Genomic DNA, 27,961 nt, shown 5'->3' on the forward strand with positions numbered 1-27,961 from the left:
AGTTACATTGTAATTACATTTTCTTCTAATTAAATATATGATATGTCATCACCGAATATAATAGGAATTATTTTAACAAAATCAATTTTGAAGATATCAATTAACAAATTCAAAACTGTAACCAAGTTTAGTTAGACAAAAATTATTTTATTTTATTTGGCAAATTAAATTGTATCATTCATTATTAAACCTATTAATTTTTCATCTTGTTGTAGATTAGGTTGTTAACTTCATCATCTTAGTTAGGAGTTTTGTCAATTTGATATTCATATTTAAGGGTCAACCCTGATAGATTGCACCTATTGACTTGCTCATTGCTCAGTACCCTATATTATATAGATTTCCTCCGTGTTCAATCTTTGTCTTCAGAACCAAAAGATACTACTAAAAAAACACATTCAATGACGGTTCTTGAATACATTCAAAGATGGTTTTGAATCATCTTTGAAATTAACGTCGTGAAAAATCAAGACTTTTCACAATGGTTTCTAAAAAATCATCTTAGAAAATGTACCATTATAAGACGGTTTTTAAGTAAATAACTGTCTTAGAATGATACCCTTCTAAGACGATTTTATGTTGAAAACTGTCTTAGAATATTTTTTCTAATAAAAAAACGAGAATTCTAAAACAGTTTTCAGAGAATCGTCTTAAAATCTCGTTTTTCTAAAAATAAAAAATAAAAAAATTGAGGATTCTAATCAAATAACCGTCTTAGAATGTATACTTTCTAATATGGTTTTTCAAATAACCATCTTAGAAAGTCTTTCCAAAAAAATTAAAAATTCTAATAAAATAATAATAATAGTAAAAAATATTCTAATAAAATAATAAAATTCTAATAAAAAGTTTGATGCTAAAATTATAGTCCCAATCATTTTATCTACATAATTATATGATAAGAAAATTGTGCAAATGATATAGTGTTGTTGTCTCTTGTGAATTTAGATAGAGGCTAATGACACATTAGGCTAAGCATTTAGCTTGATGTTGTTTTTAAAGAAAACTCTTCTTACAACAATACGTTTGCCTTTGTTCTTAGGCAGCTGACCCAATATGAGTGTTGCAACTGTGTTAGCTCCAGATTATATCCCTACCTGGAAAAATTAGAAAGAAAAATAATTGTAAATTCAGAATTTGATTACCAATTTATGAATTGTCCTTGTCAGTTACTAAGGAATCATATGTGAATCCTAGGGTGAAACCCATGGTTAAATTAATGAAGCTTGAAATTTCTCATGCATTTATTATTTAAGTTTACAAAATTGAATTTTGAAGATTACCATGAGTCCTTCCTTCAATGCCAACACCTTAGCCATGTTAACTGCATCTTCACTGCTAGTCTACCAAATAAGTTTCCACAGAAAGTTAGGAGAAATAGAAAAATGAATTTTTTTCACGATAAATATCTATTTAGAATAATTAATATTTTGTACTTCAAGAATTTTTTCCATAACATCCATGTCTAATATGTCTGGTTTGAATCCAACTCCATTTCCTATATATAAGATGACAACATCAGAGTTTACAATATGTAAAAAGAAGAAAGGGCCTCCAAATATTGTAGACCATAGTGATTATTTTGGTTACTCAAGTTAATATCAAAAGTCAAAATTATTTGATTGAATAATATATATAAATTATTATAAATTTTTGGTATCTAGTTCGATTTCAAATAAAAAAATATATATATCTCGAGTTTATAATATACACATTCTAAAAAAATCATAATATAATATATGTGTGCGGCACACAATTATGTATATTATTATAAAAGTATTTAAATTTAAATAAAATTAAAAATAATAATATTTGAGAAAATGTTCAAAAAATATACGAATTAATTCATGAAGAATTTTTAAAACATATGTTAAATAGAAAATATTTAATATTAGAAATAAATATATACACTATTAATTTAAAAGAAATAATTAATAATTATGTGTGATTTTTGTTAAAAAGAGCACACTGGAAGATTCAATCACTCTCATAATAGTATATTCTAAATCAATATGCAAAGGTGGAGTTAATTAAAAATAATTATCATTCAAAAATTGGAGAGTAAGAAGATAAATTTTAACAAAAAAAATTAAAGTGATTAATTTAAAAGTATAAGTAGCTGAAATTTAAAAATAAAAAATTAATATAGAAATAAATTTTCTGTAAAATAAAATATTTTTAAATGATAAAGTCGTGCATTAAAAAAAGATGTAAATATGATATCTTATTCTCAAGAAGAATTATATATTTTTCATACGGATGTGAATTAGAGAGAATTTAAAAATGTAAGAAAAATATGTTAAATAATAATAATAATAATAATAATAATAATAATTAATGATTATTTTGGTTATTTTAGATCCATAATTTAAGCCCCTTTTATATTTATATTATTTTATCACTTCACCAATGCTAGAAAAGTAAACATTTTAGAAACCGGTATGCTCATCCTTTTAATTGTACCTTAGGCTGCTTGGAAGGCTGAAAACAAAATATTTAAGATGAAACTATGTACAAAATTATCATATAAAAAAATCAAAAAAAATAAATTATCCTTACCAGATTTACCACCATTCAACATAAATTACTATAAAAATGGTTTTTTAAGTCGGTTCTATGGGATATTTAACAATGGTTTTTAATCATCGTAAAACGTAGTGTTGTAAAATGACATGTTATCTTTTACAACGGTTGTAGAATCGTCGTCATATAGTCCGATTTTTAAGACAGTTATTCGAATAATCGTCTTAGAATGTGTCGTTTATCAAAGGCGATTTTCTTATTATATCTGACTTAGTATACATGACTTTTTAAGATGGTTATTAGAAAAATCGTCTTAAAAAGCTAGACATACTAAGATGATTTTTGGAATAACCGTCTTAGTATGTCTTTCTTTCTAAGACAGTTTTTTCAATAATCATCTTAGATTCTTAAGTCACATGAGACATATTACGACGGTTATTCCAAGAACCGTCTTAGTATGTCTCGCTTTTTAAAATGGCTTTTCTTATAACTGTCTTAGAAAGTTCAGTATTTTTTTTATAATTTTTTTTTGCAATGATTTTATTTTTTGTAATATTTTTTGCTGCTATTTTGTTTGTTGTAATTTCTTTAACTAATACAACACTAAACATTGATTTGAAGCAAAAATATACTCATTATTTTTAACAATTGAAAAATCATTGTATTACATAATACAAAAAATTTACATAATTAATTAGAGTCTACAATTTTGTAAAAATTTACATTACTATACAATAGAAGTTTCAACTGATTTGAAGCTAATTAACATACAAGTTCGTGGCCAAGAAGACATCCTTGAATGAATCTAACTTTCTAAAAGAGGGAGTAGAATCTTTCCGGTCAATCGAAGATAAACACCTGCAATTAAATGACACAAATCCAATCAACCTGGAAAGCATAATTAGTTCTATAGATGTTAGCACGTTCAAAATGCGGGTCACATCTCATAGGAATTTCTAAGTGGGAAAAAATAACAAGGTTGTAACATTACTATCAGACATTCTCATGGTAGAACCATTGATCTGTAACAAAACAAGAGAGCATATTTAACAATACTACATTTCAGTGAAAGCTGGATAGTGGATGTTTATCATCCGCCTCTTTTTGTTAAGCTAAACTATACCAAGAATATTTAGAGGGAAAAGGGATATAAGAAATATGCCATTGCCGGTTGGACATTTATAGGCTATAGAATAAGTTTAATTTCTCCAATGCTAAGAAAGAATTTCAAGAAATTTGATGGGTTATAAACTTTTCAAAGTACTACATAATTATTAAATTGTTTTGGTTCAGAATTAAAATCAGTATATAAAAAGATAGAGAAACACTCTGAAAGAGAGAGAGAGATTAAAACAGAACTGCATACTAGAGTTTTTTAATCAATTATTTTGATTAGTTCCATCTATTTTATTTTTGGTACATATATTCAATCATTGTATTCCACTGCCATAATAACAAATGTAATTTCTTAAAAAATATATTCAGAATAACTATGGTTTGAATCCACACCTTAAGTAGAACAGGGACTAAAGAGTAAAACATAAGCATGACCCCTACAAATCCCACAAAAGGAAGCACCTGAAACCAACATTGAAAGAAATGAATATGAATGATGATGCTTACAGGTCTTACATCATTGTTGAGAGCATGTTATGACAACATATATAACATTATAACTTGATATCAGACATCCTAGTTAAAGTGAAATTGTATCGTTTACTCAACCATAGAGAGAGAGTGATAAATAAAGCTTAACGCCTCTACCGACCAATGAATAGATTTAAGTTCATTGTGCTCAAGTATGCTTCTCTAATAATAATTAAGGATACAACAGGAAAAAGATGCAATAATTTTAGTCAATGGACATAAATTTTTATTTTCAATGATAGAGGGACAACCATTAAAAGCTGTCATTGTATTAAAACATAATTTCTAGTTTTAGACTCAAGTCACAGTGAAGTTATATTCTGGCCTACAAACTAGTTAAGAATTATCATTGCTATGGAATAAAGTTATCAGATAGGAGATTATGCAGAACAAAAGAAACATTAGATTATCCAAGCTTAGATTAGACCCTTTTGGGATTAAAAAAACAATAGTGTGATTTTCCATCATATGATTCCTCAGGTTTAGAGATAACATTAGCAATGTATTAATAGCATTCAAGATAGAAAATTTTATGTACTACATATAATGAAATGACAGACGTTATTTCTGAATTCAGCTAGCACTACAATTCATCCGTACGTTAACTAATATCTTAATTAATATCACACAGGCAAGGCACAATAATCTTTTATATCTTAATTAATATTTATTTATTCTGAAAGATTTTTTTAGTTGGATATAAAAAAATGATTTTTTTAGTACAATGAAACAAACAAGCACAAATTGAAAAAAAAAAACCTCCCATATATAATTATAATAATATTATATTAAATTAGAGCGTTTTAGGAGCTACTATTTAATTTAACAATAACATTTGAAATATTTTTTTAGAGAAATTTCCGAAAATTTTCTTAACTTTCTATATGTATCCATCTATCATTCTTTTATCTTTATTTTAAAGTTAATTTTTAATATATATATTTTTAAAAAATACCGCTAGTTAAAAGTAACCTGATATTATAATATGTTTCTTATAAATCTAAAATACATTCCAATTTATGTTAAAAATATTTATTTGTAATAAATTTTAATTATAATATAATTTATATATTTAAATGCATTTATTTATTATAAATTTTAGTTATATAAAATAATTATTTATTTTGTGTAATGCACAAACTAAAATACTCATTACTAAAATAAGTTCTAATTTTGAATTTATAAAGTTAAATAATGGAATCAAACTTTGCTAATCCCCTATCCCCTTCCCGTACTTGTTTCCAATCAATTCTTTAAAACTTTAGCAGGACGTATGGTAAGATTGAAACTTTTGTAGTAATCAATGCAATTATTATAGTTTATTTATTTTTTACTAGTACAGGGTTTATTTATAATTTGTGAACAATTAATTAATAATGAGCAAGTGGTAGTTACTACTCCCTACCCTACACAAAGACGAAGCCACTACGTGCCAAGAGTTTGAAAATTTTGTCTTGTTAGAGGAAATTATATATATATATATATATATATATATATATATATATATATATATATATATATATATATATGAGCCATTAGCATGGAGAAAATTGAAATGAAATCCACTGATTTCAACAGCCCAACTCCAAGTAATATGCAGAAAAAAAAAAGTTATAAATAAAGCAGCCCATACCAGAACTTCTATTTGAACAGTAGAAGGTTGTTTTTTATGAATGACTTCGGGATCTAAGCCTTTGTCTGCGTAATACATTGACAATGAGCAAGTATAGAACCTGCCACAAAGTGTAGAACTGTGGTATGCATCATGTAACAAGTCATCAAAGTCAATACCCCAAAGTATTCATAATAACTGAAGTCAGTGTTTTCTTTTAAAAAAATTAATTATAAATATGTATATAAAAATTTAGTGAGGTCTATATCCAAACTCATCACACTCAAACAGAAGAACCTAGAGAATTTACTAATAATATTTTATAATCCAAGAGAGCAGCAAATGCAATGCATGCCTCACGCCTTGAAAGAAACTAACACATCTCTAATATTTCTTCTAGTTGTTTGTCATATTGTTCAACTAATCATGAATCATGCTTCTAGTTCTAGAGTTCTATTATTCAATCACTATCCATGAGTGCGTGCCAAGTGTCCCAATTTTATTATTTTAAGAAAATGATGCCTCTAGTCTAGTCCATTTTCCTTTTCATTGAAAGTCATATATATTACCTAACCGCTTGCCTCTTAAAAAAAAGAAAGAAAAACCTGACACGGTCATAAAAGCCCAAAATGAATTAAAGAGCATTTATAGCAATAGTGAAGGCAAGCAAAAGCAAGTGCAAAAAAGGGAGATAGATAAAAGCATTTATACCACAGCAGCAAAAGCAAATGCAGGTGGGAATGCGCAAGAAAACATCAAAATCATTCCAAACTGCAATGCCAATTCTAAGAAATCGAGTATTGTGAATTCGATCTAATGCCATGCTACCAAAGTTTGTGAGCATCCCCAGGATAAATTTCTGCCATGAAGCTACACCAGTTAGATATCTTTAATCATATGCATTTCACACTCCCTTGTATTTAAATACCTCAAGATGCATTAATGAATAAATTGTACAGCCCAAAACCATCATCGTTTGCAAGAAAACGATTTGTGCATATTGGCAAAACTAGGAATAACAGGCTGATGAAGACAAAGAACTGCATTTATTTACTCAGGGAACATTCATTCTCTATAGTGTTCCTTCATTAAATAGATTTCCCAGCCCCCATGTGAATGAAAGCCATCAAGAATTGCTACAAGATATATTACCCATCAAAGATTAAAATTTTAAATAACATACATTGCAAGAATTCTCAAGTCTTGGAAGTTATTTTTTTTATTAGTATTGATTAACTAAAAATATGAAAGCAAGTCACAAGTATCAATTAACCATTACTTTATCTCACATACCTCATATACAGTCATTTCCTTACGAAGTTGATTTTCCACCGATACCACAGATTTCTCTTCCTCCTCTTCACCTCCTAGAAGTTCCTGAGCACAACCAGTACTGGCTCCATTCTTACTTGTCTCAGCCATGTTTTCCACAATGGTGTATACATGGTCCGAGGAATCTGCCCCTTGCGACTCTGCAATGATTCCCTGTGTATAAAAAAACAGTGAGTAGTTACTTTCAACTTCACTTCTAAACTATAGACTTCTGCAGTTTTAAACAAGAAAATTCACAGCCATGAAAATTATACTCAATTGAACATTCCAAGAAAAGTAAAATAAATTGCAATCTGCAGATTATTCATTCTTTCATTGGATAAGGAGAATGGAATACATCATTTTCATATAATGTTATAAAGCTCAGAGTCATGGTCAAACAAACCTTTGCCCCATAATATGAATAAAACTCAAATTTTGCAAACAAATTCACCCAGTGGTTCAAAAATTAAAGAAAAGAATAAGTTTGTTATGAAAGATCAAATTAGAATAATAAAAACTTCCATAAGGGATATAGTCCTGTTATGTTATCATAAAACGAAACCAAAGATCCCATGCATCTTCATACAAAGTAACATCGAGCTGCTATATTGATTGATCTTCTTACAAACTATGAACACCAACAAATTTCAGAGTACTACATTCATCACAAAATCAACCCTAATCAATAAATCCCCAACCCTAAACTACGAAAAAAAAAAAACCAATTAACCTCACCAGAATTAACAAATTCACTCACACAATAACCAAAAGCGATAAGAAGAAGATGATGATCATCACCGCGATATGAAGACTCCCAGAAGCAACCGAGGAGCACGAGAAATCGACGCAGTGGTACTTTGCAGTTCTGTTAGGGAAGAGAACCCCCCAGCTCCTCCCTGTTGTTCCTTCCTCCTTATCAAACATCTCGTAAACAAAAACCTCTGTCACACCGTCTTTCAGCAATTGCGTTCCCATTCCAGATTTAAGATGCTTCACGAGCCCCTTGAGGTATATCTCGGCATACCATAAATTTGCGTTGAACTTGTTAGCGGCGGCGCTGGAGCTCGGCCAGCCAGTTTCAGTCACAATAATCGGCACGGTCTCATGTAGGAATTGGAGGAGTGGACCTAAAAGGGTTGCACCGTTGGGTTCTTGAAACTGTGCGTTTGAGGGAGGGAAAGGGGAGGTGAGTGCGGTGACGAATGAGAAGGAGGTGGAGACCTTGATGTTCTCGAAATGAGAAGGTTCAAGAACTAGGGTTGGCGAAATGAGAAGGTGGGAGGACGCGTTTTGTATTTTATTTTATTTTTAACTACGATGGTTTTTTACTAAAACCTGTCGTAAACTTTATTGCATATAACATTCTAAGGCGATTTTTAATAACCGTCTTAGAATGTGCGTCGTAAAATGCAATTTTTTTATGATAATTACAAAAATGCCACCGCACCACCTTTTAAATCGGGTCTACAATAACCGTCGTAGATCACACGTCGTAAAAAATACTTTTTTTAGTAGTGATATTGCTTTCACTTGGCTCCACTTCATATATCTAATATAATCAAAAGCAATTCAAGGGTTTTAATAAGTGTATCTAATAGAACATTTGTCCAGTTTGTACTTTGAATTGTGATATAACATCACCTTAACATTAGGATTTTTGGATTTAAGATATTGCCCAACCCCAAAGACTGTGCCATCACTACCTATTCCCATAACAAATATGTCAACTTGTCCATTTGTATCCTCCCATATCTCAGGCCATGTTGTTTCAAAATGCACCTGCATTCCCATTTGAAGTCAATATATAAATAAATGCACCATTGTAAAAGCCAAGAATGTTAGAACTATATCTAGTATTAAACTTAGGTACAATCAAGCATCACAAAAGAATAGTACAAACATAGTTCTACAGATTTTTATTTTAGTAAAATATTTGAAACAATAGTAATTTAGGTTCAGGTAACTAGAGTATTGGCAGGGTTTGAAAATTGTTGTAGCATGTGGGCATTTGGTGTGTTTTCCAAAAGTTCATAAGCCTTCTTTATTGTTCCTCATATTCATTTGGCTGGATCAATGAGGATTAATTCAGCTCCAAACGCTCTCATGGTCACCCTTTTTTCCAAGCTTGTGTAAGAGGGCATGACCAAGGTGTCAGCCTCTAGTTTCTTCACAACACTAACATATTACATTCTTGGCATGTTCTACACCAACCACTCTCTCCATATGGATTTGCAAAATCCTAATTAATTTCAAAGGATGAAAAATAGAAAGGGAAAAGAAAAATATATAAACCCGAAAATGAAAAAGGGAAAGATATATAAAGTAGCATTACATTACATTAGTAGTGCTCAAGTCTCTGCAAGCAACTTCAGTTCTTTCCATGATTGAATTAGCCAAGTGCATATTGTACTTTTCCATAGCATCAACAATGATGTAAGCTCCATGTGGAGCTTGTAGGCCTTGGATCTTCTTCATCAATGAATTCCTTTACTTCTTGGAAGATGAAAGACAACAGAATGGAGAAGGAAGAGAGAGAGGAAACGCCACTTCAAGGAGAAGATGAGTCTAGAAGAAGCTCACCACCATAGGAGGTTATGGATAAGAGGTTGGAGGAAAAGGAGATGAATGAAGGGAGAAAAAGAGAAGAGCACGAAATTTAGTGCCTCAAAAGAGGTCTGAACTTTGAAGTTTAATTTTTAAATGATCAAAGTTGAAAAAATGCACACACATGGCCTCTATTTATAGCCTAAGTGGCACATAAAATTGGAGGGAAATTTGAATTTCTATTCAAATTTCTCTTGAATTTGAAATTGAATTTGTGGAGTCAAATTTTGGAGCCAAAATTTCACTAATTATGATTAGTGAATTTTAGCTATGGTTTAGCCCACTAATCTAAGATCAAGTCCAAGATTCTTCACTAAGTGTGCTTAGGTGTCATGAGGCATGTAAAGTATGAAGGACATGCACAAAGTGTGACTATATGATGTGACAATGAGGTGTAGTAAGCAAATGCTCACCTCCCCCTCTAAAATTTAATTGGATTGGGCTTCTCCCAATTCAATTAAATTTATTTCCAACTACACATTAAATATTCACTTAATGCATGTGAAATTACAAAACTACCCCTAATACAAAAACTAGTCTAGGTGCCCTAAAATACAAGGGCTGAAAAATCCTACATTTCTAGGGTACCTTACCTATATTATAGAACCCTAAATATAAGGTCCAAAAATAATGAAACCTTAATCTAATAAGTACAAAGATAAGCGGGCTCATACTTAGCCCATGAGCCCGAAATCTACCCTAAGGCTCATGAGAACCTTAAGGCCTTCTCTTGCATCTTTGGCTCAATCTTCTTGGAGTCTTCTATCCAATGCCCTTGTGGGGTAGGATTGCATCATTCCCTTCCCCCTTGAAAAGGATTTGACCTCAAATCCCGAGGTTTTTGAAACTCTAAGCTTTTTTCTTCAACACCTGTAAAAAGAACAAAAACATATGTATTAGTGGTGTTTGGTATGTTGAAGTAAGGTAAGGTCTGAAAATCCATTTCCTGGGCATCTTCCCATGAAGGAACATGGTTCCTCACCAACTGAATGAGTGGTGCTACAAGTATAGAAAAATATGGGACAAACCTTTTGTAAAAGTTTGTTAAGTCATGGAAGCCCCAAATTTTTCTTATACTTGGTGGAGTGGGCCACTCAAGAATGACATTTATTCTCTTAGGGTTCATGGGAACCCCTTTATCACTATTTAAAAAAATTAAGAAAAGTAATGCAATAAAACATACATTTTTTTGTATTTTCATGTTGATTATTCCTACCAAAAAGTTTGACAAACCTAAGGTGTCCCATATAAGTACCTAAGTTTGTATTGAAACTAAAAATAAGAACAAACCTACCTAATAAGTCCTTATGTACACAAATCATGAAGATGTTGGGTGCACAAGTGATTTTACAAAAGAGGGTTGCACTACTCAAAACATTCATCATACCACCTATTTTAGGGATTTGATGTCTAATAATACCTATTTTGGGCACCAACAAAGCACAAGGATTTAAGCTCTTGCGAACCAAACCCCCATCCAACAAATCCTTTACTTGAGGAATAAACTCAAGCCTAAGAGGTGTGGCAATGCTAACAAGTGTCTTTTCACAAAGAAGAAAATGTGGAGGTTGTCTAAGAGGGGAAATAACTTTAATATTTGTCTTTATTTCAAAATGTCTTTCCTTCTTAGCTAACCTCTTGGAGGAGACACTTACCTCCTTACACTCCTCCTTAATCATTAAAGGTTGTTCTTCTTCTTGGGGTAGATTTCTTTACTAGATTTTTCCCCTTTTGCTTCTTCACTTTCACTAGAAGAAGGTGAAGTAGTAGCCTCATCTTGGCTACTATAAATGTCTTGGCCCCTCATAATCATGGTTTTCTTGGTGGGGCATTGAGAAGTAATGTGTCCTCTTCCAAGACATTTAAAGTACTTCATGGAGCTAGTCTTCTCTTGCATACTAGCCTTAAGGGGTTGCTTTTCTATTGTCTTCCCCTTATCATCTTTGGGCTTAGAAAGAGTCACCCCTAAGATGCCTTGACCTTGGTCTTTCTTTGGATAAGAGTGAAAGCCATAAGATTTTGAAGTAGACTTCCTTTTAAGTTATTGCTCTACCCTTATTTCCTAATCTAAGTTAGCCTCTACATTGTCCTTCCTATGGAAGTATGGGAGGTTAATGTTATCCTCTTGAGGCTTTCTTTCCTTTTCTCTCATATGGGAGTGAGGTCTAAGATGTGACTGATGCCTTCCTTCATAATAGTCACGAAGTTCTTCACTTAGGCTTTTGCAAGAGTTATGACTACTATAGGAGGCATGTTTTTCTTTTCTTAACTCTTTTAGTATTTTCCTTCTTTCTTCTTCCCTTATTTTCTCTTTTTTTTCATTTTTCTTTTCTCTCTTGTTTTTCTTTCTACAACTTAAGGGATCTCAGCTCATCTAATATTTTATACAAGGGGTCCTTAGGAGTAGAACCCTCACCATTAATACTAGATGAAGAATGAAGACTCATGGTGGTTTCTAAGTTATGGTTTTTTCTTGTTGGGGATTTGAAAACAAAAGGTAAAAGAAACTATAGTTGAAACTAGCCAAAATAAACACTAAAAGAGGTGTGAAAGATAAGGTAAAAACTAATTGGTAAAAGGCAAGCTATCTAGGTGGTTTAACAATGGAAGGTAAAGGAAATAAGCTATGAAAGTAAGCAAGAAATGTAAACTAGGCGAATCTTAAGAGTGTTTGGATGACCACATTTAAGGTTTCCAACAAAACACTCACAATCCTAAGGGAAAATTGTCTAAAATTATTACACACAAATAGAAGTAGGGTGACCTATTGGAGGCTCCCAACTTACTTCCAATGGGAGGCCTTTTTGTTACAAAATTTGAAAGCAATGAAAGTAAGTAAATTGTCAATTACAAAATTACAAAAAGGTCCTCAATTTTGGTGGTTATTCTCTCTTTGGTGATTCACTCAATTTGGAGTGCTTCTTAGTCCAATAGCTCTTAAGGTGGTTTTCCCTTGCTTCTTGACTCAAATTCTTCAAGGGATGACACCAATCCTCCTTTCTAATTCCCTATATGGCAACTCACAAACAAAGAAACAAAGAGACAAACAATAACCAAAGACCAAAAAAATGAAATGAAAGCTAAACCAATAGAGTTTTAACAAGACAAATTTTCAAGGATTATTCAACAATTAAAGCAATGAAAAGCACATAAAAGCAAGCTAGGACTCAAAGAGAAACTTAGAATGGCTCAGGAGTAGAGTAAAAAAAACTAAAAAAAAAAGACTCAAGAAACCTCTAGTTTTGGAACTTGTATTCACAGTAATTTTCAATTGAAATTTCAGAACTAGGATTGGTATAAAATAGGCACCAATTATAGAACAAATTTTGAGCCAAAACAACAAGCACACTTCCCTTTCACTTTTTTTTTCTTGGATACTGATTTTTCTGCCAACTTGTGTGATTTTTCTTATTTTTTCCTTTAATCCAAATCGCTTGGTTCCTTTTTCATAATTTTTTTCCATATGTCTAGAAAATTCAGTAAAAATTTCAGCTTAAAAAACATAGTGACCAATTCCCAGTAATTTATATAAATTCGTATGTTCAAGCTGCCAACACCAGCGATTTCAACCTAGAAATCAAGAGTAGTGTTTATGTTGCTTAAGGCTTGGATGGTTACAATTTGTGTTTGCTTATGCTCAATTATCTTGAATAACACAATTCAAGAGAGCTTAAGACTTATTTTGATTCACAAATCCAGCCACAACTCAGCACCACAACTCAACTTCATCATAGGCATCATGTAGGAAACTTAGAAAACAAAAAAAAAGAGTTAAACAACAAGACTACTTCTAGGAATTGATTTGAAACATGTTATGAACTAAATAACATGCATGAATTAGACTCAAAATTAAAAAGATAGGCTATTAATGATAAGAATACATGAACAAATGTATCTAGAATTCAATCAACAAAATAAAAATTCAACACAAACTTAGAACATAATGTGACAATTACTATGACTAAACATGACTCTAAGACAACATGGATTAAGTGATTTACACTTAGATTTTTGTGTTTTTTTTTCTAATCAATATTTTGGAAGAAAATTTAAATCTAAAGGTTCAGCACAAGAATATTATGAATGAAAAAAGATAGAACCTAAAATCAACACAAAAACATGATTCAAGAGTAGATCTATAAAATTTGAACCATAGAAATGCAAGAACAGGTGTAGATCTAAGATTTAATCGGTTTATTTTTTTTAAATATACTCTAAACAGAACAAAACCACAAGACAATGAAGGATATACATGGAGAATAAGATGAAGAACAAGGAATTAAAGGGAATTCACCGAACAAAAAGATAGAGGAAGCAAAAGAACATCACCTAGATGAAGATGCTCTTTATACCACATGATGTAAGCTCCATGTGGAGCTTGTAGGCCTTGGATCTTCTTCATCAATGGATTCCTTTGTTTCTTGGAAGATGAATGGCAGCGGAATGGAGAAGGAAAAGAGAGAGGAAATGCCACTTCAAGGAGAAGATGAGTCTAGAAGAAGTTCACCACCATAGAAGGCCATGGATAAGAGCTTGGAGGAAGAAGGAGATGAATGAAGGGAGAGGAAGAGAAGAGCACGGAATTTAGTGCCTCAAAAGAGGTTTGAACTTTGAAATTTAATTTTCAAATGATCAAAGTTGAAAAAATGCACACACATGGCCTCTATTTATAGCCTAAGTGTCACACAAAATTGGAGGGAAATTTGAATTTCTATTCAAATTTCACTTGAATTTGAAATTGAATTTGTGGAGCCAAATTTTGGAGTCAAAATTTCACTAATTATGATTAGTGAATTTTAGCTATGGTTCAGCCCACTAATCCAAGATCAAGTCCAAGATTCTCCACTAAGTGTGTTTAGGTGTCATGAGACATGTAAAGCATAAAGGACGTGCACAAAGTGTGACTATATGATGTGGCAATGGGGTGTAGCAAGCAAATGCTCACCTCCCCCTCTAAAATTTAATTGGATTGGGCTTCTCCCAATTCAATTAAATTTATTTCCAACCACACACATCAAATATTCACTTAATGCATGTGAAATTACAAAACTACCCCTAATACAAAAACTAGTCTAGGTGCTCTAAAATACAAGGGCTGAAAAATCCTACATTTCTAGGATACCTTACCTATATTATGGAATCGTAAATACAAGGCCCAAAAATAATGAAACCTTAATCTAATAAGTACAAAGATAAGCGGGCTCATACTTAGCCCATGAGCCCAAAATCTACCCTAAGGCTCATGAGAATCCTAAGGCCTTCTCTTGCATCTCTGGCTCAATCTTCTTAGAGTCTTCTGTCCAATGCCCTTGCGGGGTAGGATTGCATCAAACAACATCAGAGGAAAATTTATACCCTGTAAAAGATCGTAAAGTAAGCAATTAGTAAGTTAGTCCATCATAATCTCCTCAATAAGGTTGCAATGCCCAAGCTTAACAAAATAGTTGATACCATGACCTATTATCTTCTGCACCTTTTCTCTCATTTTCTCTTTCTCAATTGTTTCAATCTGAGCAACTCTAGCCATATAATCAACATGAACACGTGCACCATATATCTTCACTTTGTCTGTGTCCATGGCGTGTTTGCCACCAGTATCTTCGCATTCTCTATTTGTTTAGGTTGTCCAATACCAATTTTTTTTTAAGGATGAATCTAACCAAAAAAAAATTAAAACAGGCAAAAATATTTCTTTTTACCCAGAGTAATGCAAGGATAAGCAATGCTTGGAAAATAAATAACAAGGATACTAATGCAAATTATTCATTATGTAGGTAAGTGTAGAAGTTAATAATTTTTATAAGCATTTGACTTTATTTAAATGGCTTGAAAGCTGCCTATGCAACTCAATATGTAAAAGATACACCAATATTCAATAAACAGGTTGAAGCATTCCTTTTTGCAAACTTCAAAATAATCCAACTTTCAGCAATATTACCCTTCGTCTAAGAATGAATCCATTATTGAGCCTTCAGGTTTCTTTTTAATCTGGATAGATTCTAAATTGGTGCTTCCTTGCATTTGAAATACATCATTAATAAGCTAAATACAAGAAATGAAAACATGAAAAGACATAGTTAACTTAATCACAATATAGCTCAAACTAATAAAAAAGTTCTTTAAGGAATAATCACATCTGTTTGCATAGTCTACAAAATAAAAAAATTGAATAACTATATTACAAGTTAACAAGTCAACTAAAGAGCACTTCCTACTTTAGATCATTTAAAAAAGGAAAAAATCACTTCTCCAAATGAAAAACTGCCATAATTCAGAAAAAATTACCAAATTCAACCAATTATTTCCGAGTCTTCACAAAGTATTCCAAACTCACTATTACAAAATCATCTTAAAAATTGAAAACTGGTATCTGAAGGTGAAAACTTGGTAAACAACACAGACACTACTAACTAAATCTACCAAAATTGAAAATAGGCATTTAGTTGGATATGCACAGTTCACCTTTAGTCTCATTACAACATCCACAACTAATTTTGCAAAATGCTCCTTGTCTTGTGAGAGAATCTTGAAGCTCAAAGTATTCATTGCAATGTTCAATAAGTCAGGCCTAAATTTCTCTGGACATTAAAGTAAATTAATGTATTAAATAATAATTATAACAATGTATTAAAAGGTTTCAAAGACAATGATACAACCCTAAAATATTCCTATCCAAAGGGGGATGAAACAACAATACTAGAATATGCTTTATTGTCCACAACCTTCTCCAACAAAGCATTACGAGCACACTCTACTGTCATTCGAAAACCTAAAAAAAATGGGGAAAAAAAAAGGAAGTATAGATGAGGAAGCATTGGAAGTTGGAAAGAAAACAATTCAAAATGGACATGATTTCATTGATTACTTCATGAAGTTCGCATGGAAGTACTCCGGTGCACCGATGACGCATAAGTCCAGACTCTTGCTTCATAGTTTCGCACGTGGATTCAACTAGGGTTTGGAGGTTGGTTTTAGAGATGAGGAAATGGAAGAAGATGTTCTTCAGAAAAAAAAAAAAAAAAAGAGTTATGAAGGATGGAGTGCACGACGACAATTACGTCACGGAGGTAGTTGACGTCGAGGGTTATAGCCACGTGGACCAAGGAAGGGGCACAGACGGTGGTGGTTTCGTCGGTTTTTTTCTGGTGCATTTTGAGTGTGAATCAGAGTAAGGATGCAGTGGGGGCGAAGCGAATTGGGGGAGAGGAATTCATGGGGTTCTCTCTTCCATCATTAGATATACGCACGAGGTGAGGGAGGCTAAGGGACAGGGTCATCTAGTAGGGAAAAGTCATAACGGTGACAATTTTGTAAATAGAGTGAATAGAAACTAAGATGGTTTTACAAAAAATTGTCGTTGTTTTGAGGTTTCAATGATGGCTTCATCAAAACTGTCTTTGAAATGTTGATAATATTTACGAAAATGCCACCGCCACCCAAACAACTGTAGAAGCAAGCTTCATGATGATGAACTAATCAATTTTGATGATGCCAAAAGCCCAAGAGATTGATTCAAGATTGATTCAAGGCTTCAAGATCAAGCATCAAGAATCCAATCCAAGATTCAAGATTCAAGAGAAGAAATCAAGAAGCAACAAGTCAAGACTTCATATAGGATAAGTATTAAAAGAATTTTTTCAAAAACCAAATAGCACAGTTTTGTTTAAAAAAAGAATTTTCTCAAAATTTTCTAAGTTACCAGAGTGATTACTCTCTGGTAATCGATTACCAGTTAGCAGTAATTAATTACTAGTTGGCAATAATTGATTATCAGTTACCAGATTGGTTTTCAAAATATTTTCAAATGATTTGTAACATTCCAAAATGATTTTCAAATAGTGTAATCGATTACACTATATTAGTAATCGATTACAAGTGAATCTGAACGTTGGAATTCAAATCCAATTGTGAAGAGTCATAACTTTTCATAAAATACATTGTGTAATCGATTACACCATTGTGGTAATCGATTACCAGTGAATAGTTTTGAAGAAAAAGTTAAGAGTTATAACTCTTAACATGATTTTCTCAAAAGTCATAACTCTTCCAATGGTTTTTTGACCATACATGAAGAGTCTATAAAAGCAAGACCTTGACATGCATTTTACAAGCATCAAAAAACACATATCTCTTTCAAATCTTTTTTATCATTGCCCATTGTCTTTCTTTGCAAAAACTCTTGTCAAAAAGCTTTCTAAACTTCGGTTTCAAAACTTTGTTTTTTTGCAAGTGGAAATTCTGCAAAAAAACAAAAGTGTGCTATCTTTTCTTTCTTCTCCCTCTTGCCAAAAGATTCAAAGGACTAACCACCTGAGAATTCTTTTGATTATTCCTTCTTCCTCTTGCCAAAAGATTCAAAGGACTAACCGTATGAGAATTCTTTTGATTCTTCCTCTTCCCTCTGAACAAAAGATTTCAAAGGACTAACCGCCTGAGATATCTTTTGTTTCCCCTTACAAAGATTCAAGGGACTAACCGCCTAAGAATTCTTTGTCTTAACACATTGGAGCATACATCCTTTGTGGTACAAGTAGAGCGTACATCTACTTGGGTTGTAATACTGAGAACAAGAGAAGGGACATCTCTTATGGATCAGTTCAAGTGGAGCGTACATCCACTTGGTTGTTCAAAGAGAATAAGGGAGGGTACATCCCTTGTGGATCTTTGCTTGTAAAGGATTTTACAAGGTTATTGGAAATCTCAAGAACCGGTGGTTGCTTGAGGATTGGGCGTAGACATGGGTTGTGGCCGAACCAGTATAAATCTTGTGTTTGCTTTCTTTTTCCCTACACTCTTTATTTTTCCGCTGTGCACTTTTTTATTTCCGCTTTACTTTTGTCTAAGTTATTGTTTTTTTTTTTACTTTCTCATAACTTAATAGTAAAGCCTAATTGAATCTAGTAACATTAAGAAGGATAAATTTTTAATTAGTCAAGACACGTTCATAATTAATTCAACCCCCCTTCTTAATTATTCCGAGGCTACTTGATCCAACAACAACGACGATTTTTTGACAACTGAATTTAAATGCGCGTCATAAAAAGTACTTTTTTTAGTAGTGAAGATTGAGTTTTCGTATTATAGTCCAATCATTTTCCCAATCCCTGTTCTTTGGTTTTACATCTTATCACTCATAATTTATTCCAATGTCTAGCTACCTTATATCCTCATGTTCATGTAACGCCCATCAAAATAACAGCTTTCTTTTATGTATTAAAGTTCATGTTTTCATTATAAAAAAATTAAATAAAAACTTTTATTTGTTTCTCTTTTCTTGTATTAGCCTTTTGTTGTAGATGGCATTGGGGGGGAAGGAGTGGGGCCTTTGATCTTGAAAAGCATTTTGCTTTCTATGGAGCTTACCACAACAACAAAGTTAACATAGCAATCCACGTGTTGTTTGTTTGGCCAATTTTTTCTCGGCCCTTCTCATTCTCTACTTTGTCCCCTTCCCTCCCATATTCAATCTTCAAAACTTGGAGTTTTCCCTGCGGGGGAACCATGTGATCTTGGTCTGGAAAGTTTGGGTTTTGATTGCTTTGGTCTACTCAGTTTTGTATGTCTCTTTGGATCTGAAAGTTGGCAGGTTTGCTTTGTGTTCTTTGTTGGGATGGTAATAGCTTTGTTGCAAGCCAACTTGGGTTGTCTCTAGCTTGGAAGGTAAACCATGTTGTTGTGTTTTGTTGATACGAACATGGTAGTATATCATCATATGTTCTACTTTTGTGAATTCATGGTGAGAGCCATGTTTATTTTTCATTTATGATTAACCAAGTTGTTGGGTTTTTATTGATATGAACATAGTAGTATATGATATATATGTTCTATTATTTTTTAGCCACATGTTTGTTTTTTTATCTATCATTATACATTTTTTTGTTTTCTCTAGATTGGAAGTAATTAAACCATGTTGATGGGTTTTGTTTTATATGAACATGGTATTATATCCAGGGGCGAAGCCAAGATTTTTATATAAGAGGGGCCAATATAAAAAAATCATGACTTAAAAAAATATTTAAAATTTTACATGCATGACATTTATAAGAAATTTATCATATAACTAATATTTTCTTATGAACAAAAAAAAAATTTCTAATTGTGTTGAGCATAAAGATGATATTAATCAACAAGTGCAGCCAACACATAAATGTCCAAAGATGGGTAACAAAAGGAGAATAAAGTAGAAAATTTTCATTTAAATTAAGTGAAAAGAAAATTTCATTATAGTCAAAACATATTATTTGAAATATTTCAAAAATAGATACTTGAGTCACATAGGAAAAATTCTTAGAAAATATTTGGTTAAATGAATTACACATGATGAATGCTTAGCTAGGTTAACTAAGTATAAATGCATCATTAACAAAAAATAACTTACATTTGGGATGCAATGGAAAAGCCAATAATTATATCTAGATGTTTAGACAATAAAAAATCATAGGGATGAAAAATGCAAGATGAAAAATGTTATAAGCATAATAAAAGAAATGCAAAGCACAAAGTAGAAAGAACTAGCAACAACAATGAAAAAACTTGTGATTTTGTGAAAGCCAAAAGAGTGTATAAGAAATTAAATAAAATTATCAAATAAAGGAAAGTAAAAAATGAAGAAATTTATTTTCACTATAGATAAAATATGTTAATAAAGAATTATTAAAGAGAATTAAGAACAGGGAGAGCAAAAAAATAATTTTATATATGATATTAGGAAGGTTTAAAAACCTTTGGGGGACCATGGCCCCTATAGGCCCCCCTTCCTCCACCTCTGAGTATATCATATGTTTTATTTTTATGAATTCCATTGTGTCTATCAGTCTATAGGAGCTATGTTTTATTTTTCATATATTATTACATGTATTGGATAAGGAAACTTGTTTTTTATGTACTTTTGTCTTTTTTGTATCTCTTACTTGACCACAAAGCAAGTAACTTCTGGCCATGGAAATGGAAATTAAAACAACCTTCAATGTTTGAGATAGGGATGGAAATGTGTATTAGCCTATGTGTGTGTTTTGACCTTTTTTTTGAAGTTATTATAAATCATAAAATAAAATAAAAAATAGAAACAGATGGTATGAGAAAGAGCAGGGAGATAATGAGATAAGAGATAGAGGGAGAGAAGAGAGCCCAGAGTGGGATCAGAGAGATAAAGGGAGAGGGTATGGAAAGAGCATGGAGAAAAGGAAATGGGGAGGAGAAAGAGAGTGGGAGAGAGAGAAGAGAAGCCTACCTCCTTTTAAAAATTCTTTTATCCAATGTTTTTGTTTAAAAAAACTTTTTTCACAAAAATTAAGCTATTGATTTTTTTAAAAGTGTGTTTAACTAAATTTTTATTTTTAAGAGCATTTTCAGTTATAATTCTTACCAAATTTTTAAATACAAGAACAGGATTTTATCAAAGTTCATTGTTGGAACTTGGAACAAACTAAGTTGAAAGTCATGGCGTAACAACAATTCTTATATAAGAATAATCAATTTTAATTTTAAAATATTTTTTAGTGTCAGTCAAGTTAATGTTTTTTTTTAATGTACTTGCCTACTTGGTCAAGTTAATGTTGTATATATAATAAGACTTATATTAAAAGTGAATTGAAAAAAAAAAACAAAAGAGGATGGAGCATTGAAGATGCTATAAAGAAGATAAACTAAAAGCAAGTTATGGCAACACTACCTAAGAATACATGCTTTTTTTGTTTTAACTAAAAATTTCAAAGTTATGCAGAGAAACTAGAACTTAATGAAAGAGGAATATAATGCAAAAGCCTAATTTAGATACAATAAGTAATATGCATTATTCGATTAGGTGGAGTTAGTCATGCGGTCGTATTATATTAAAAGGCAAATTTTAATGTATAAAATCTTTTTGGGTAAAGCTTTTGTTTTTAATGACTTCTCGTTATGTTTTACTTTGTCTTGTATAACCTTTATTAGTTATCCTCTAATTGATTAACTTTTCTCACATCGTTCTTCTATTCACATGAGAAAACAACCTTAGGTAAGATTCTAGTATCTTCTTAATAGATACTACTCTTAATTTTCCCAGATACATTGGTATATCATCTTGTCTTTTCTTGTGTATTGGTTATCCATTCATTCATCTCAACATTTTCATCTCCACTACACTTGAGCATCATTCGACGTGCAGTTGTTTGGTAGAATTTTCCTTTGAGAGTATAGCAGGCACTTTAAGGTCATAAATTATGTTTGAAGCATTCCCCTACTTCATCCAACTTGCTTGAATCACATGTATGACAGACATCCAAGGTCAATTTATAAGATGAATCCTTTTAGAATTGATTCTGAGTTCAAAACTGATCATAGATAAATTTTTCAATGTTTGGCTTCATATTGGAGAAGATTTCGAAATTGATTCTAGATTGAAGTAATTTTAAGTATTTTTTTTGCATTAAATCAAACAAATTATATTGAATTCTACTTCTAACTTGATTTTATAATAAAAACATTAAAACATATATCACATTACTTCAAAATGAATTTTAATCAAAATTAATTTTATTCAAAATCAGTTTTATCAATACTCATCCAAACACACATGTAATTAATGGCATGAATGATCTCAAATTTTCATTTTAAAACATTTCGATTTCACATCTAACTGAAGTTATAGTTAAGTTAACCAAAAAGGATTTCAAAGCATTTTAATTTCTCTCAACTAAAGACTCAAGTTTATAATTTACTTTATTTTAAGCCTATCAAGACTCAAAACAAAATACTTTAATCGGATTACATATGAGTTCTTTACTTAACAGGTACATGAGACACATTTAGTTCTTTGGATTTTCAATTTGAAACTATGTATAGTGGAGGATAAACTCTAGTTCCACAATCTATAAATGTTGCAATAACGATATATAGTATTTAGAACCTTGTATCTTTAGGTTGTTATTGTAAAATTGTATTGCTTAGATATTTTGGTAATCGTAAATATAGGAACTTATTTTTGTTTCTATGTATTATGCTTGTAATTATATGATGATATCATATAAAATGTAAACAAAATTTTCTATTTTACACAGTGTATTTCAGTTATATAATTTTGTAGTTTGTTTGTTCGTCAACCATATTTATGTTTTGTTCCTATTCTCACTTTCATTCTTCATTTCTTATTTGGGTTCTTATTTGTTCTTTTCCCCTACTTGCATTCTTGATGTTAGGAAATTTCTTACTATTGCAATTGAGGTTGCAATTCCATTGATTGCTCCCTTTTCTTCTGTTATAATAAATAGTATGTTACTAGCATTTCTTACTATTGCAATTTGATTCTTCCTTCCCCTCATTCTTGCAACAAAGAAAAAGAATTTGATCCTCGGCTTATATAGTAGAATCATGGCTTGGAGGCAACTACCTCCAACACTTAGCATAGCTGAATAATCCATGTTTGGTATAACAACGATTTTACATTAGTTGTCGTCTGACGAGAGTCTAATACAACCCTCCTCCTTAACCCGGGCTTGGGACCGGCTATGAAGAAATATAGGCGGAGTAAACACCTAGCATAGCCATGCTAGTTAATTTTGTTAGCTAGATACAATCATGCTAAACGCCATGTTGTTACATGCAAAATAGGAAAAATATTTGCTTCCTGCATAGATAAACATCAACATAACATTTCTCACTTTTTGCTCTTTGATTATGTTTAGGTTGTATTTGTTGTTCAGTTAGTATGTTGGGCAGGGCAGTTCATTGGTCATGGAGTATTTGAGGTTAGCTATTGTTATAATAACTAAATCTTTGACTTAAACACTTATTATATTAATGTGCCTAAGATTATACATTTATAGAAATGAGCTCCTACTCTTTTGGATAACCTCATTCAGGCTTTTGTAATGGGTCCTTTCTTTGTATTGATAGGGGTATTGCACCTATAAATTTCATATTTTAAATTCCTATTACTATTTTCCCTTTTGCATGGTTTTCTACCTTTCCTTAATATTAATTAGTTTATTGCTTGAATATGTATTATTCATTTATGTTTGGCTATAACTATAAAGGCTACTTGTTTAATGCAAGTTCTCCAGACTTTATTTGGTTATGAGCCATATCCAAGATTTAATTCAACAGTGAAAGCAAAAATTGAAGCTAACATCAATGAGTGGCAAGAAAGTAAGCAAAAACTAATATCTTAATTAGCTTCTGCTTAGGTTCATGTATCTTTGAAAAGTTAAATGATCTCCCACAGAGAAAGAGTAAAAGATACAAATGATCATATATGTATGTATTGTGCTGGTATATGTGGTTTTCAGAATAATCCTTACCGGCAATATATAAGGATTCTTGGATTATACTAGTGTATGAGTATATGCCTTGTATACTTGTTGAGAAGATTGTTGGGAATAAATATGTATGTCCAAGATCCAATCGATCATGTTATCAATTTTAGTAAAGAATTGTTCTTTATTTTATTATCATATTTATTATTTTATTAAATTGTTAATTTGACAAGTTCTTAATTAAAATTAGAGATTTGTTATTATGATAAAGATTATGATAATGAGAAGCAAGTCCTTTATAATTTTGGTCTAAATTGTTCTCAATCGTATGATTAATGTGAATAGGACATCAATAATCTAGATAGATCAATATATATATGTAATGATCTTTATTAGATAAAGATTAATAGATCTCATTTATTAAATTGCATATCTAGATAATGTATATATGGATGTCATTATTAAACTGACTTAATTCAGAATTTCTAATAGTTAAATTACCTTGATATGTCAATAGGAAGTTTTCAAAAAGAAATATAATAGTTTTCCTTTGACATGAGATTATCATAGTAATTAACAAGTTATTTGTTATATTTTAATTTCGAACACTTAATGCCTTAGGGCATTAGTTGAATGAATATTAGATATGATTAAATACTTTTAGAATTAATGATTGATCAAGAAGGAATTCATCAACTCTAGGTAATCAGTTTGAGCTCTATGATATAATTAAGACCTTGGCTAGGACAACTGAATGAAAGAAGAAAAGAGTTTTTTAAGTCATTCATTGATTAAAAGTGTTAACTTATTAAGTTTGACAATAATACTATAGTCTAGAGTTAACCTTAAGGTGTAAATGATGGAAGAAAATATTACATTATTCTTCTATTACTTCTTGAAGGTAAAAGATGTTACTACATGTTATCCAGATGCAAAGGACACGACTACCTTGATTAGTAAATTAATATGATTAATTTACTGTCAGTTTAGTATTAAACATGCGGGGTCACACACAAACAGACATTCCAATTTTTGCAAAAGAAAATAATTTATTTGATAATTAAATTAGAGAAATTAATTTAATCAAATAAATATTTTAGTGGAATATTATTATATTCTTTGCTAGCACCAAGAATATAATTAATATAAAAAAGTATTATTTTATAAATGTGGAAGTTGTCCATAAATAAGAATAATAGTCTATTGTTACATATCACGATCAGACCATATGATTAATCATTAGTCATGTGATTAATTGTGAATTATCTTTGTCTTATCACAAGGAAACTTCTTAAAATAAAAGATATGAGATAGTTTTTTACAAAGGTAAAGAAATGTGAAATTATTTTAAATAAAAAATTTTCATTTTTTCTTTGAAAAAGATCCAAATCCATATCTCTTTAACATTATAAATAAAAGCATCTACCTAGGAAAATTGTACAAAAAAACAAACTAGAAAAGAGTTTGTTATCTAGAGTTCCTGTTATGACTGAAATAAACCAGCAACAATACATACAGCAGAATACTAGTGACACAAGGCTACAAGCAGACAAGGAGCTAGATTCGAATCAAAAGCCTAAAAGGAAAATTACCAAGCCTCAAAACATCTCAAGGATTTTGTATGAAAAAGGGTGCTAAGTTGGCAACTTCTTAGTGGCTATAGAATTAGTGGTTGTCTGTCATTTATATCTTTATGTTATAATTTGCTCCTTGTTATTCCTTTTATGTCATTCCTCTAAGGCCAGTGGTGTCATTCTTGTTAGAAGTAGAAATAAAACTCACTTTTCCCTCACCTTTCTTCTTTGGAGGATCCTAGGCCTCGAATGCTAGGAAATTACTGAGCGATTTTTCAGCTCATAATAGTTTCACTCATCAAAGAGCTGATAACAAAGATTGGACTCGGGGTGTGGATACACTTAAAGTATTCACATTATTGAAGAAAAATTGTGTTGTTTCAAGAGCTCATCAACAAGTACGCATTCAATATGTTGTCCGATTCAATAAAATTTAAATGCAACATAGATCCTAATTTTCTATTGTGCATGTTTTGAACACCCATTTTTCCTTCAAAGATAGCATAGCATGGTTATGCTAAATTGCTAATATGCTTTGTGATAAAAGCATATGCCCTGTGTTTTGTTCATATGATTTGAATTATGTGTTATGACATGACAATATATGAGTAGATGATTGTGTAAAAATGTTTACACTCACATTTGATTGCTCAAAATTAAACTGATGTCGTAGACTAGTAAGGACTTTCAGTAATTGGTATAGGAAATACTTCCTCTGTTTCATTTTATATGGTATTAAGGTTTTGGCACAGATATTAAAAATAAAATCAATATCTTGAATTTCATACCAAAAAAACATTATGTAAATTCTTAATATACAACTTATCTCTCTAATTAATTACCTAATGACAGTTAGGCTTAAATATGTTATTGATTCTTAATAAATATCTAATTTTTGTGTTTCTCCTAATAAATTTTTGTTTTACATTAAGTTTTTAATAAAACAATAATTTTGCTTTTGATTCTTCATATTTTGTTTTAATATTTGATTAATTTTGTATTTACTTCATGATAAATTAGTGATTTTTTTAGTCACGACTAATAACAATAAATTTTTTTATCAAAAATCAAATACAAAATTCGCTAATGTATTAGGGACTAAAAAAATAACAAGCACCAAAAATAAAATTATGATTTTATTAGAAACTCAAAACAAAATAAAAATTTGTTAAAGAACAAATACAAAAATTAGATATTTATTATGGATAAAAACATATTTTATCCTAATAACTATTTCCACAAGAGTATTCCGTGGGAAGAAAAAATATTTAATTCCTTCATTAATTTTGTATAATGGTAGTTAATTTGAAACAATTTTTTTTACTAAAACGTCGTATAAAATGCGGAGGGGGTAACATTCATCGTGGTCCTATATCCTCGTTTTGTTGCCCTCTTTTTTCAAGATCTCTCTACTTCTATCGTTAAGAAATGTCATGAATGATTGATACTTGTGAAGTCCTGCCATTTAAAACAACCTTTCCTTTGAAAAAAAATAAATCAAACTCTTCTTTCAACTCTAACTTTTTTTTTCCACGTGAGACTTAAATTTAAAACTTTATTTAAAAGATGGAAACTTAATGCAGACAAGGTGTTGTGAAAAAATGGTTCAGGGATGTATTTAGTTAAAATAGAGTATGATTTTGTCTCGTTTAACTATGTTTCCGTTGAAAACCTTTTCTATAGGCAGTGGCGGACCTTCAACAAAAAATTTGGGAGAACCAAAATTAATTAAAATATAACTTTAATTACTTATTTATATATTTTAGGTTTTAAATGACAATCTTCTTCCAAGAGAATTTGAAGTACATTAGCAGGGATCTCTATCATGCTCATTTTGTCATGAATTAAATGAGAATTTGGAACATCTTTTCTTCAGATGCAAATTTGTAATAAAAGTTTGGAATCAATGTTATTCTTGGTTGGGGATTGGTACTGTGCAACATATAGAAACAATCAAACACTTTTTCTCAACATGATTGCCACTGTAAGAAGTGCCTACACGCTCTTGCATGACCAACATATTTCAATGCAGGTCAAATTTCACTGCATGGGAGCCTTTAATTGTATAATTTCATGATCATGTACTTAACTTTGTACCCCTGGTACCCTATAAATAATACTCTTTTTTTGGCTGACAAAAATTAAAAGATCCGAACTAAACATCACTCATTCCATTATAATGTTGGTTCTTGTCAACAAGCTTTATGGATAAGTAAACAAGGTTTGCAAGTGTTAAATTTATTATAGGATGAACTGAATGCATGCTAAAGTGATTGATCATAATTCTGATTTCTGAAGACGTGTTACTAAAGAGAAATTTATAGTTCTAGCTTGCCCCATAATATTCTTTTAAGAAACGTGGAATGAAAAGGTATTTAATTTTAAATTCGACTTTGCTGACCATTACGTACCAAATGGATATTTAGCAATCATTGAGGAAAACTTTTATTAAAAAA

General features: G+C 31.0%; 1 protein-coding gene and 1 pseudogene across 1 annotated transcript; one reads left to right on the forward strand and one right to left on the reverse strand.

Moving 5' to 3' along the window:
• Window positions 1-5,929: 5,929 nt before the first annotated feature.
• LOC114411468 lies at window positions 5,930-8,449 on the reverse strand. Its single transcript, XM_028375142.1, has 3 exons — window positions 7,895-8,449; window positions 7,076-7,267; window positions 5,930-6,641 (listed from the first exon to the last, which is right to left on the reverse strand). Exons 1-3 carry the CDS (start codon window positions 8,069-8,071, stop codon window positions 6,417-6,419), a joined length of 594 nt encoding a protein of 197 aa, XP_028230943.1. The 5' UTR covers window positions 8,072-8,449; the 3' UTR covers window positions 5,930-6,416.
• An 8,279-nt stretch (window positions 8,450-16,728) lies between these two features.
• On the forward strand, window positions 16,729-23,847 carry LOC114383487 (annotated as a pseudogene).
• The last annotated feature ends 4,114 nt before the right edge of the window (window positions 23,848-27,961 follow it).

The sequence above is a fragment of the Glycine soja genome, chromosome 1, assembly GCF_004193775.1.
Source record: "Glycine soja cultivar W05 chromosome 1, ASM419377v2, whole genome shotgun sequence".
Taxonomy (NCBI): Eukaryota; Viridiplantae; Streptophyta; class Magnoliopsida; order Fabales; family Fabaceae; genus Glycine; species Glycine soja.